Raw genomic sequence first — 14,408 nt, 5'->3', positions numbered from 1 at the left:
CTAAAAAATCTGGTTGTATTTTAATACCCAATCTTGTGATCATGCATTCAATATATTGCAAAGGGGTAATTATCATTGGCAGTTTTAATTGCTAGTAGATGTTCCAATATCTATTTTCATCCCATTCCGAGTGTATTTCCAATGTAGTATTTTGGACATATGCAGAAATTGATTCTCACAACTAATAAAACTATTAATCTTGCATTCCTACCCAATTTAAGCTATATGTTCATTGTAAGCTTGCAAACTTTGCTGAGATATGCATTGAACCACATTTCCTTCCTGACGTATGTATGTGCTAGGCCCTGAAGACCCTCCGCATATGGAAACAAGGCATAATCACCATATACTAGTGATACGGCAGACACGAGGTTCAATTTCCAAGTACTAGGGTTTATTGCAAAGAAAATATATGCTCAGTCGGCCGACTGGGGTCTAACGTCTCGCAATGTGTGTCACCCAAACCTCGTGAGACGCAAAAGAGAGAACATTATACAACAGTATCATATATATAAACATGCAATCATACAATCTTTTAGTGCCATATCAAAACCGCCCATAATGTATCTTCTTGAGCTAGGGTTCGGTAATTGACAATTATGACAAATATGACACATTATCGCAAGCTTATTACTTAATCTATTTTACTCGTTTTATCAACAGTTGCAGTTTGCAGTTTGCAGACATAGTTCTTTGTTATGAAGAACATAAGGCACTTGTTCGGCAAGGATACTGTGTTTGCGGGAGAGACACATTCCAAAGCGTGTTATCTACTGGTTTCTATTCGTGAACTAGGGGTCAGTCTGATCTAAGGAAGAGTCCCGAAGGGGAGCCGCTAGAAAAGTATAATTCATGTTTAACTGCCTATTTCTACAGTTCTAGCGAGACAAGCCGGCACCTGGGCCGCTGATTAAATGCCTTCTCTACTCACCTTCAAGGACTTATGAGGGAGGAAAACAATGTATTTCTGTACTGTTTGGCATTTCTGTCTGGGCCGATCTTTCAACATGTAGACTGTGGCCTCGCACATTGTATGAGCTTTAAGAATAAAATACACTTTGCAAAGTGTTTGACAGAAAGGAAGAGAAAGCAAATGGCGGATGTTACACAAAATGGACGCCCTATGGTTATACTGACGATTCTATGTTGGCGATGTAGGGCATACAATGCAATTGGTTTTCGGCCAACATAATATACCTTCTATACTTGGTTAGGGTCATTTGAATTTAACAGTTTTTTTGTATCTCCCATTGTCCTACAAACCGATACGCAGAATAAGGGGAATAAGGGGACTATTATTAGAGCACATTGCTGTTCCACATTTTTAGTGATATATGCCATTATTGGTTAGTTGTTGGTTAAGGTTAACTCAAGCCTTTTGAAAATTATTTTTTTCTGTGAAAAGTAACTGACCAATCTTTTAGATAGAAAAAACTCAACTAAATATTATTTTATCTCACAATTGAAGACTTCATATTATTGGAACTGAATCTTAAATATTAATTTTTATGTTGTCCAAAATTGAAGTTTGAAAATTAAAATTGAGGATTATAAAAAAGACTTCATGTTGTGGAGATTGAATTCAAATTGTCACATCATGTTTTTGATATTGAAGTCTGAATATTACAATTGATGAATATAAATATTTGGATCATGAGGATTTAATTCAAAGACCAAATATATCACATCCAATTTGTTTACACATTAAAAGAGGGCTAAGCTTATGGAATTGCCAGATGATTTGAAAATTCATCAGTAGCACAAACATGTATGCCAAATGTTCACCAGGAATCAACATGCAGAGAATCATAATCTTGGGTCCAAATGTGAAGGTGGTGATGAAATGAAGACTCTGGGGCCCAAACATGTATGGCTGGGGGCTGACACATGCACACAAACACTTTCATCAGTGTTTTCACACATTGTTTTCACACATCATTCATACAACTCCTTGCATGCATGTATTCATAAAAACAAACACCAACATATGTACATACATACAATCCATACATGAATACTGTGGTGGGTCGGAAGAAAGACACAGACTTGTTGGTGCCAATGTGTTAAGTATTTTATTAAAAGAGATAAGGCCTATCTTTCCCTATCACTATGGGTGTTCCCTGCCTTTTGTTTACCTAAGGAGCTCATTAGTCAGTCGGGATTGTCCAAACAGATAAGTCTGCTGTCCAAAAACTATCCTCATTGACCCTACCACTATACAAAAACTAACTTAGGTCAGGGGAATGACTCCCTTCTCCTGAAAGTACTTCTAGTAACAGTTTTTCAAATAGTCTCATGAAACGGACGCCACTGTTTTGAGGGTACTTCTAGTACCAGTCTTTCAACATCTGCCTTGTGAATAGTCTCTTATGACTGTTTCCATTAAACTATTTAATTCTTTAATTGGATTACTTTGCTTTCTTTCCTCAGGTTTATCCTTCTAAGGATATTCTTATTAATCCTTTTTTCTTGTCTATGATTCTTAACATGAGCTTTTATAGATTTTTGGTATACTTGATGTAATGTGTGATTCAATTCTCTATGCTATTTTCCATGTCCTGCTTCCTCTTCAAACTTATTTTGACTTTGTACAGGATGTCAAGTTATCTTCCCCTTTTCCCAGGGTAACTTTATCTCTTCTACTTTCCTTCTGGTATTTAACCATTCAACAGTTTGTTATTCACAATCATTATACTTACGTTCCCTTTTCCTCCAATTCAACTCTATTCCAGTTTTTGTACCAGGACGAGTTAACTGGTTGCCATAATGATTTGTTGGGGTCTTCCCCGGCCTCTCGTTCTCCCTGTTACATTGCTGGTGGTAGGAGAATGTCGGTGGGAACCTCCTTCATTGCAGAACCTAGCTCGATGCACAGACTGCCAACGTCTCACCTGCTTCGGCAACTCTCTCCTCATGGTTTCCTGTTTCTTCAGGGTAATACAGTCATTCAGGGTTAGTCCGTACTGACTGGGGGTTCCAGTTGTCAGTGGTATCGGCGACGTTGACTGGACACTTGTCCCACCAGCGAGTCCTATCCCTGGTCTCGCCACCATCTTCACAAGAACTCCAGTCCTCGGGTTTTCTCGGGCTCTGTGCTTGCCCTTGCTTCGGAGTAACGCTTTTCAAAGTTGTGCGAGTCAGAAAGTTGCAGGCTCCATTATCTCTCTCTCTCTCTCTCTCTCTGGTTCAATGTATGTGTCTTGGGGAACTCCCCATGCAGTGTAAGTGTCTCTCTCTCTCTCTGGTTCACATCATGCAGCTCAGGGCTTTTCCCAGTTGACATGAGTGTGTTCTTCTCTCTCCAAGTGCTTCTCTCTCATCTGTCAATGGAGGCATGTTCAACCACCTCTTCAGTGATTGGCTCTTGGGTTTTAAAGTGATATGTCCTTTTTCTTTTGGATCATAATATCTATTATGAAACTTCTTGTCTCAGTATGGGTGATCCATAGTTTCTGGTATTATGGCTTCCTCGTCACAGTACATATCATTTACAGTTGCTGGTATTATGGCTTCCTTGTCACAGTACAGATATTACACAGGATTTATTATTGTAGCTTCTTCATCCCAGTCTTGGTACTCTATGGAATCTGGTGCTGTGAAGCATCCCATGCAGGCCACATTATGTACCTCTTGAGGGAGTTCCTCATGGGAATGGGAATCCTTGTCCCCTAACGGGGAGTCTCTCCCAGTGAGGTCCCAATTGCCTCTACCCCTAGGTAGGGTATTGTGGAGTGGGCTCACCTCCCTAGCCGCACAAGAATGGGCTCCCACTTGGGGAGAAGTGGGGAGCTCTCACGATTTGACACAATTCATAAATATACATTACATTAACAAAAACATTTATCTGCATGCACCCAACACATGTGCTCCCGCTGCCACTTGGAGTACCGGATGGCCCTCCCCTCCTCTTTACAACGTAAATACGCTGACAGATGGGAGAGGACTCTTTTTCTTTTACTCGCTATGTCTACGCTGCTACAGGAATAATGGAAGGCGGAGGGTCAGACCTCCAACGCCCACCACCATAATGGCAGGCTGCCACTATGTAATATTGTTTCTGTGTTCATTTCTATTGCACATTCAGGCAAACGACAAAGGACCTCTCTATAAGTTTGCCTGTAGTGGTAAAATAGGTTATATTTAGAAATGCATCCAGTTTTTACTGCTGGTTGATTATGTGGGGGACAGAATTAGGTCACCGTCATTGAGCATGTGGAATAACCTCTGTTATACCAAGGTGCTCGATTTGACATCTGTGCAGAGCCTGCTGATGCAGGTTCAAATCCCGACAGGGAAAACTCAGCCTTTCATCCTTCCGAGGTCCATAAATGAGCAGCACACACCTTGGGATAATAAGCAGTGCTTAGATACCTGAGGGTTCGTAGCGCTATATAAATGCTAAATTATTATTATTATTATTATTATTATTATTATTAATAATAATAATAATTATTATTATGAACTAATTTACCTCATAATCGAACTGTATTTATTGGTTTAACATGCAGATCAAGAGAGAAGAGGGGTGCTTTTTCTTGACATTCAAACGTTGAAATCCATGGTCTATGAGTTTTGTGAAGGGAAGGGGTGAGGAGAAATGATAGTATCACGAGGGATATTTTTAAAGTATTGACTGTCGGAATGTTAATAATTGTTCTGGTATCTAAAACATGTATGAAACGTTTATGATAATAATCATACTCCAGTTTTGATTCTTGCCGAAAAAATTGAATTATACATTATAAAAACTCGTCTGAAGTTTTAAAACCCTTTTCCCCTTTACTTAAGTGATGCTTGGTGCTCTCCTTCAAATCAGAAAGGAAAATTATTTCAAGGAGACAATGAAATGTCTCATATCTCGCATTTCTTTTACCTTATACCTGTCCTTATCATTTTATTAAAAACTTTTTATCCGAAATGCGATGTTGCCTTAGAAACAACTGTCGGGCACACATCATGGATCCTCCTGAAATCCGGCCAAGGCCGAACCTCAATGCCTATGCTATGCAAGCGATAGTTCTGAAGGAAAAGCAGAAATGTAATTTGAGTAATGAAACTGGACGAATAGGTATTTGTGTAAAATAATTATGCTAGAATTAAACATCCTGAGTGTACTAAAAGAGGGCTAATGAGAAAAAGTACACTAATGTTCCCACCTGATGCACGACCATGCACGTTTCGAACAAGGGCCCATGCACCGTAATAGATGGGCCCACACAACGGTTGCACACAAATTCAGGCACCTTACACCCAGATGTGTGTGCACTCACACACCTCTGTGCATGAGCTCACAACTCCAAAGTGATAGATAAAGATAGATTTTTTGTTCAGTTAGTTTGCCTACACTTTAGACCTGTGGTTACTTCCAGGGCGGATGTAGTCTCAGCTTAACACTGGTAGGCATGCAGTCATCAATCTATTCTTCTTCCTTTGTAATTGTTGCTGCAGAATATCAAAGGCTCTTTCTGAAATGGCTTCCTCAGGAGTCAATTTGATGGCTCGTTTTGGGGACTAATTTACATATTTACCAATACTCATGTCTATTCCACACCATGCCACTGATGATTACTATAATTTCTTTTTTTAAATGATGAATGATACCACTCCTTTAATGATGACATTGCATGCGCATTTTCTCCTACAATGCTTATGCCATTCTAACTGTGTTTATTTCTTGTGTAATTAGACCATCTTAGTACACACAGCAGAAACGGTTCGACTGAGGTATTTTGTGGATTTGCTACTGGAGAAAGGAAACCCCATTATGCTGGTGGGAAATGCTGGAGTTGGGAAGACAGTCCTTTTGACTGATAAGATCTCGAGACTGTCTGAGGATTACATGGTGGCTAAAGTTCCTTTCAACTACTACACAACGTCTGCTATGCTCCAACGTAGGTATCAAGAACATCCAGGCCCTAGGATGCATTGAATAACCTTAATTGGATTGTGCCAGAATCGTATATAACATAGTGTGTTTTGCAGGTGTTCTGGAAAAGCCTTTGGAAAAGAAATCAGGAAGAAACTATGCACCTCCAGCCACTAAAAAGTTAATTTATTTCATTGATGACCTTAACATGCCAGAGGTGGATGTCTATAGCACAGTTCAACCGCATACTTTAATCCGCCAACATCTTGATTACAGTCACTGGTAAGTATATTTTTATGCTTGAAAAGTTTCCTATGTTCTAAACATTGACAGACTGCAAAGCATCAATTAACACTGGTGATGTGTGAGTGACTGCATCTGTATTTGTGGGGAAGCTATATGTGTGTATCTGTTAAAAGAAAGTATACTTAGTGCACAGAACGCGCACACCTTAGCATACACACAAGCATAGATGTATAATCCATCCACAAAGTCACACACATACACACACACACACACACACACACACGTACACACACACAAATCAACAGACATAACTGCATAGAGAGGACACTTTAAAATATAAAAAGCCACAGGGACTAATGCTGAGTTTGGCAGTGGATCCTCCAAACACAGCACCAAACTATATCATTGTTGCAGGAGATTGAAGTGTCTTTATGATTCTGAGTAATAGGGAACCTTCAGTAATTACCCAGTTTCGAGTATCATAGAGCTCCATGGGGAAATCCCTTTTTACCAAATGCATTATTACTGCAGGTGATGATATCTGATACATTAATGTGTTTGAGTGGTGGTAATTACCTATACAAAAAGCAGGTAGTATTGAAAAGTTTCAGAATTGATACTTAGAATTTGGCATACAGGTAAACGTTTTTTCCAAATGCTGCACATTTTAACATTACTGGCAAACTTGTAATCAGAACGTATCATAGGTTCATATGTATGCCTGCTAGAACTCTGTGACTCTGGCTCCAAGGTCTTTGGGCATCTGAAAATCTCGTCTTTAAATCTAGGCCAATCTGTGGACCCTCATAAACCAACCATATTGTCCAAGTGATAAACACATTAGTAATGTTTTTAAGACAATTAAAGAACATAACCTGCAATTTTAATAAGATCTTCTGATATTCAGTGAGGAGATCCAGGCATCTCTTCCTCTCTCTCCATATGTAGTTATCAAATATAAAAATACCCCTCTGGATACACGTTTGAATCCTAGAGGTGGAGAAACTACTTCCATCCACAACATGTTCAGGCTACCCACTTGATTTTCTTCCGTCTAAAGGAGATTGTCCTACTTTTTTATACGATTATCTATCATTTGATGAATTCATCCCTAAAGCCAGGATATTTCCTGGCATTTGGAATAGATCAGTCATACGACATCTTGCCAAACCATCACCGGATCCAGCATATTCCTCCAGTTATCAGCCTATCTCTCAAATCCTATTATTTGCTAAACACCTTGAATGGGTGCAAATCCAGAACTTTGTGGAACAGTCTCACCCCTTGAACTTTGCCCAAATGGGCTTTAGATCACACAAATACATTAAGAATGAACACAACAATTTCTGGATGGACTAAAAAGGAAGGTTAACAGTGGAGGTTCAGGAGCATTGATCCTTTTGGATTTCTCTGCAGTCTTTGACACTGTCTGCCACCCCACCCCCCCAGGACACAATCTACGGGCTGCATGTGTGCTGTACTGAACTGGATCAGAGCCATTCTTACTGAACGAACACAAGAACAGGAATCGTCTCTGCTTCTTTTTAATGTGTTCATGCGTCCCTTAGAAGATATTATTCACCAATGTGGCCTGCTTTTTTGAGTTATGCTTATGATACATACACATTTATCAGGTTATCTAGCAATAGAGATTTGACATCCAGTACGGTCTGTGATTGCTTACCATCCATAAAGCCCTGGATGGGCAATAACTACTTGAAGCCAATCCAGATAGAAACTGAGGTACTAGCGATCAATGCTTTGCTGGACCCTTGGAATTCTTGATTTTGTCTGGCAGAGTTCAGCATATTTCCTATGCATGCCCCAGTAGTTATCCTCATATATGCTGATCTATTATTAAAAGGGAAGATTTCAAAAGTTACTAAAAACTGCTTTTCCGTTTTAAGAAACTGATGTGTTGAGTAACTTTTCTGCCATTTTCTCACAAAGCTAAGGTCATCAATGGTTTTATCTCTTCATGTCAGTACTTTGTTGATATCATTTATGCAGGACTCTCATCTGTGCCACTTTCCAAACTCCAGAGGGTTAAGAATCTGGCCCCAGATTAAACTTTGTAAATACCAGTTTATTTCCCCTGGGCTTGTGGGCCTTCATTGGCATCAAGTACATAGTTAAATCTAGAGCCTTGTGTTAGGCGTACTATCTCTATGTTTTAATCAAACCTTGGTAATCTTACACAAGCTATTTTGATATGTTTCAGCTAGAGCACTTCACTTTGTGTCATCCTGCACCTCAATTGTTCCTAATTTTCAGAACGTTACTGTTGGGGGTGAAGACGTTATGGCCCTTAGGTTTTGGAATTCACTTCCTGTCTATCATCCTGATAAATGTAATCATTTAGACTTTGGAAATAAGTGTCTTCCAGTACTCTACTTAAGGACTCTAGGGCTGCTCCGGCAAGACAGCTTTGAGACCCTGCCACTCACCTGCTCTGTCCACAACGTATTTCCCAAGTCCTCCTTCAGCGTCCTCATCAAGCATCCTAAGCAAAGGATGGACGAAGATAAGGACCTCACATATTTGCGCCTGTTTGGACCTGATAGGGCCAAGGGCCAGAACCGATATCCTGCATTTCACCTACAAAGCAGTCACTACTACTCCTACTCATCAAAATACATCACCCTGTGTCTCCTCCCTCCATAGCCCATGCCCACTCTCACTAGGGTTTGAATGGCCACGCACCCTGAGTAGCCCCGGCAAGCTACCGTAGCAAACCTCTTCAATATCACTGAGCCCACATCTAGGAGCCATGGACCGCATGCAAATGCCTTCTCATTTTGATCAGTGCTCGCTCAGCAGTCACTCATGCTGCAGAGATTGTTGACCTCATCTCGCATAACAACCTTGATGCCCTGTTTATCACAGAAACATGGTTTTTCCCATCTTCCCCCCATGTTTTTGACATCCTCCTACCCCAGTGCTACTGCATCTAACATGCCGACCGGAGAAGAAGGGTAAGAGGCAGAGTGGCAATCAGGCACAGGAGTGATTGGCCATACTCCATCTCCTCTCCCAGAACAAGCTTGTTTGAATCACTCACCTGCCGGTTCCCTTTATCACACGAGGAATGCATCACCTTCAATCTCATCTGTAGACCACTAGTCAGCAGTAATTCTTTAATTTCTGGAATCTCTAACTTACTCTCCTCTGACAAATTTAGTACACTCTAATAATGTATTTCGTGGAGATTTTAAAGTCCCTGAGTCACAGGCTGACAACCACACCCGAAGCGCGCTTTTCACACTGACCGGTTCCATGGACCTTAAGCTAATTGTGCTCTCCTCCGCACACAACAAAGGCAACACCAAAACGTAGTCTTCACATCTTCCCCCCTCATCACCTCCGCCAACCCTTTCCCGCTCGACTCGTCTGACCATGACGCCATCCTACTGTTGGTCACCTACTCGACTATGTCTCATAAAGGTCATGTTAAATGCCCCTTCATTCAATGCTGCTAATTCAGAACCTTCCCAGTCAATGAGCTAGAAGCAAACTTTACAGACTTCGAAACTGGTGGACACTCTTCTCCCCCTAAAAACTAGCTGCGCTAAGTGCATACGATCCTCCCCCGGTACACCCCTGATTTCACCCCCAGCAAATGCTCAATCAAAGCCCTACAGAAGCAGTGGTGCAAAAACTGTAACCCTAGAAACCCCACAACCTCAGAACTTGCCGAGCCAATCACAGGATTCTGATTACAGACGTCCAAACTGCTTAAGACTCCTCCACCATTGTGGCAGCCTCTAACAGGAGCAAAGCCCTCTTGAAGTAGTAAAGTATTGTACCAAACCATCAACTGAACCCATGGTACCGGCAGCTCAGGAAAATTGTGATGGAATCAACAATTCTTTTGTCTAAAAAATAGCCAATTTATGAGAGACCATTGAATCAACCTCCCACAGCATTAGCGCACCCTGCTCCCCGGCATGCACGCCGCCCCTCTGATCGAATTCTCTCCTCTATCTCCCCAGGATCTTCTAAAAATGATTGCCTCCCTCAAACCTATCATCCTGGCCTCCAACATTAAGCAAGTGGCGAGCCCGGTGCTCAACACACTCCTCACAATCATTAATGCCTCCAGAAGGGTCATTCCTGGACACTGTGAGTGGTCAGAAATGTGAGGCAGACAACTGTGTAAAAGTTTTTCAAAAGATGCCATTTTATTAATTCAAAAGGTTGAATAAATGCCTCACTATCCCTACCCTGACGTGGATTTCCCTGCCTAAAATAAATAATCTAACAAAAGATTTCTGTCCCTCACACTTCAAAAGCAACAAATAAAACAATGGGCCTCATTACGAGTCGGGTGGTCCGGAAATAACAGTGGCAGTAAACCCGCTGCCACTGTTAATTCTGGACAGCCCGATCTCGAGTCCTGCAGGCGGGAGGTGGCGTTCCCGCCAGGTCTGACGTAGCGGGTTTAACACCGCCCGCCTGCAGGCGGACGTGGAAACACCGGCACCATCACAAGATGGTGCCGGTGTTTCCACTTCCCCATTCCCTTTGAGTCCTCTGGGACTCAATGGGAATGGGGATTTACCGAATTCCGCCTCCGAAATTCCTGAGACACCAGGGTCGTAATGCTCTTGTAATTCCGGGAGTCACGGAGGCGGAATGGTAATACGAGTCCGGCGGTAACCGAGCCGGCAAAAATGACTGGTTGCCGCCGAACCCGTAATGAGACCCAATGTCTCTCATTATAATCTGGGTGAATTCCCCTTCCCCAGATTCAAACAGGATTTTGAACCTTAGTTCCAAAAGGAGAACACGGAAATCCTGTCTTGTCACACAGTTTCAAAACAGTTCTTGTTGATTCCAACTTGGCAACAAAAGTTCCAATACCCCAGAATTGTTCAACAAGGTTTCTTTCTCTTCCACTTGCGCTTTTATGCACTCAAACAACCTTCTTCAAATAAACCAAGAACAATTCCTTGATTCTTCAGGATTAGCAAAATGTATCTTTGTCAGGATTATTCCACACAGTTCAGCATTGAATGTTTGTCAGGATGATTCTGCAATACTGCACCAAAACATATAAGTGAAGCTAGCACATCTTTTAAACAACTTGGAAACAACGCTTCACAATGATTCATCAACTTTCACCGGGTTTACTCTCATGTCAGGCCTACTACTTCAATTGTTTCTGTTCCTGTATACTCTCCTGCCAGAAGAGAATAAAGTGCTACCATAATCTCTGACCTGGTATTCTCCCCTGCCAGGCCCGATCAAACAACAAACTACAAGTGCTTCTGTGGTGATGATCAGGTTACAACAACTTAGCAATGTTTCTTGCTTCACAACACCACGTTTGGTGCTATTGGTTATGCACCTTTGCTTTCCACACACTCTGCAAGCTATTCTCTACTCCTTCTGAGTTTCCTTCACCAGAAGGACAGCCTTCTTGCCACTCTTGTTCCCCTACTTCTTCCTAAAACAAATACTGACATCAATTCTGTTTCACTCTGACTCTTCTTTGGCTTGGAAAGGTGGATTTGAACCAGTTCCTTTTACATGCTTCTTAAGCCATGGGCAATAGGTTTTACAAACACTTAGATTCTCCTTTGCCCCCTCTTGTCTTGGGTAATGGTTGTTAGTTTTATTTTGCCTTGTTATAACTCTGTTTAGGCTGGGGTAATGGTAGTTTGTATAGGGTTCTTGAATTATTGCCCCTTCTCGTGGATGGCTCTCAAATCTACCCACATGCGTGCAATCAAACCTCTTGGGATAATAAAGCTCTTATTATTCCATTTGAGCCTTTTAAAATCAATTTAGCTCACACAATACTGATCGGTCTGATTTCTATCAGTTCAGTATTCAAAAGAACTTCTTTCGTGTATTTCCTTCTACGTGTGTTGTTCTCTGCTTTAAAGCACTTGCTCTGAGCAAGCAGGCGGTTACACAGCACTGCAGTGTCCAATAGTTTAGTGAACTCACCAGATCAGGCGTGCGTGTCCGTTTCCCTCTCTGCTTCCAGGTCTTCTGTCTCAGCTTCTTCCTGCGGTCCGTCAACCTGCTGCTTTCACTCTGTTGCAGTCTGCACCACTCACACAAAGAGCTTTCTCGGCTCCAATGGTCCTCCAGTGCTCGCCTGCCACCGGAGCAAGTATTGCTTTGGGGAAAGCGGTCCAAACCTTTGCATCCAGCTGGGCAGCCTCTGCAAATCCGGTCTTCAGGGGGAAACTTCCCATATTTGATGCTTCCCACTGTGCAACCTCTGCAATGAAGGCTTCTGGAGGTGAAGACCCGCTCAGGACCGTCAACTGCACGCCACTCGACATAGGTCCGGGCATCTTCTTCCTTCTCTAGATTCTGCTACTGCTTCACAGTGGAGAGTTCACAGCTCCTCCACCCACGACTACTACTCTGCTCCTTTTGCTCTCTCATGGCTTCACCTGAGGAGGACTTTTAAGCCTCCCAGTCTCCCTCAGGTGTGAGTTATTTTCATTAATTTGCTGCACTTTGCAGTTTTGTTCCTCTCCAGCCCTCTTCTTTGTCCCAGTACCTTGGGAATTACAGGACTTGGAATTCATAATGCAAACATCAGTTTTTCTACTGGGAATGTTGCTTCATGCACATTTCCTTTCCTAATTATATTCCCAAAAGAAATATCACAAGGATACATTGAATGACTTGGCTTGACAGAGAAATAAAGATCTTCAGAGCTTAAATTGGTATCGTTTACAGACTTAGCTTTACGATTCCTCTGGGAGGTAGGGGAGCATCTATCTCAATGATTCTCAATGTTTTCAGAAGGCTTTTCATTTTTTCCAATGCCTAAGGGTTTATAAATGTGTTCACCCATTTTAAGATGTTCAACTTGGGAGGTTAAAAGCTCTCTCTGACAGCAAGCCATTAGAGATTTTGGAATCACTGATGTTTCTTCCTTAGAGGAAGATAAATACTGCATTCCACCCAACTGAGTCCTCCTCTTCCCTTGGGCCCTTTCTCCTCCCAGGTGATCCTCCTGCAGAACACTGCCCCCAAGTCCAGGATCAGAAAGTATCTGTCTTTGCCTGGCCACCTGTGAGTAGACTTTAGGCAGGGTCTTTGTGTTGACTCTGCAGGTTAGTGAGGCTGGCCTCATCAGACCTGTTTAAAAAAAACTATATTCAGAAAACTTCCAGCCTATTATGAACCTCCCTTTATTAGCAAAATCTTGGAAAAAGTAGTCGCTACACATCTGCTCACCAGAGTCCAACAACTTCATCTCCTAAATAACAATCAGTTTGGGTTCTGCCCCATGTGAAGCATTGAGACAGCCACCATCCAGGTGGAGGATGATACCCTGCGAATCATGCATAAGAGAGACTCAAGCCTCCTTGTCCTTCTTGACCTCTCGGCTACATTCAACAACATTGACCACCACATCCTTCTCTCCCTCCTTGTCGACATGTTGGGATTTTCTGGCACTGTCCTGAATTGGTTTACCTCCAACCTCTGGGGCAGACACCAGGCCTTCCAGGTGGAGTTGTTGCATTCTAACCAACTCCATGTCTCCATGCCCAAGGTTCTATCCTCTCACCAATCCTTTTTAACCTTCACATGGAGCCATGGGCCCTCTCCTCAAAGATCCCAAAATAGCCATCCACCAATAAGCGGATGATACTCAGTTGTACATGAGAGTATATAGCACTGAGGACATCACTCTTCTCCATGATTACCTAGCGTTCATCCAGTCTTGTATATCGACTGCCTACCACAAACTAAACCCATCCAAGACTGAATTCAACCTCATCAGTCCGCCCACTAACAAACAACTTGTCCAACAATGGCCCAATGATATGCACCTTGAAGGATTGGATCTACAACTCTCAGACTCAGCAAAATCATTTGGCTTCACCATTTAAAGCAGCCTGTCCTTCCAGAAACACATATCCAATAAGGCCCAAACAGCCCAACTCAGAATCTCCATCCTTCACTCAGCTCTCCTTCAGGCTCCTATCAACCTCCTCTCCTCTCTCGCTCATTCCTGACTGTCTAGCCACGATTCAGGATTGGCGTGCCTGCAGCAATCTCTTCCTTAATGCCAGTAAGACAGCAATCCTTCTCATTGGTTCCCCTGCTCCCGCTTTCCCTCTCTCACTCTGGCCACCCTCTTTGAGTCCTCAACCTTTGCCTTCCTCAGTGAGGCTAAAAACCTTAGTGTCATCTTCAACTCCACTCTCTCTTTCTCTCCTCACATCTCAGACGTCGCCAAGAAGTCCCACTATCAGCTGCACCTCCTCAAAGGTACTCTTCCCTTTCTTACCTTCCCCCATAAGCCCACTGTCTCCAG

General features: G+C 42.4%; 1 protein-coding gene across 1 annotated transcript in view; it reads left to right on the top strand.

Annotated features, from left to right (window-relative positions):
* The window catches only part of LOC138488874 (dynein axonemal heavy chain 11-like), a 2,478,284-nt gene that overhangs the window by 1,052,303 nt on the left and 1,411,573 nt on the right, over positions 1-14,408 (top strand). The window contains exons 20-21 of the mRNA XM_069616234.1: positions 5,687-5,891; positions 5,983-6,148. Of these exons, the coding sequence (XP_069472335.1) occupies positions 5,687-5,891; positions 5,983-6,148 (371 nt within the window). The remainder of the gene's footprint in view (positions 1-5,686; positions 5,892-5,982; positions 6,149-14,408) is intronic.

This window comes from Ambystoma mexicanum, chromosome 9, assembly GCF_040938575.1.
Source record: "Ambystoma mexicanum isolate Mex_15411 chromosome 9, UKY_AmexF1_1, whole genome shotgun sequence".
Taxonomy (NCBI): domain Eukaryota; kingdom Metazoa; phylum Chordata; class Amphibia; order Caudata; family Ambystomatidae; genus Ambystoma; species Ambystoma mexicanum.
This window is presented reverse-complemented; position numbering and strand designations above follow the sequence as displayed.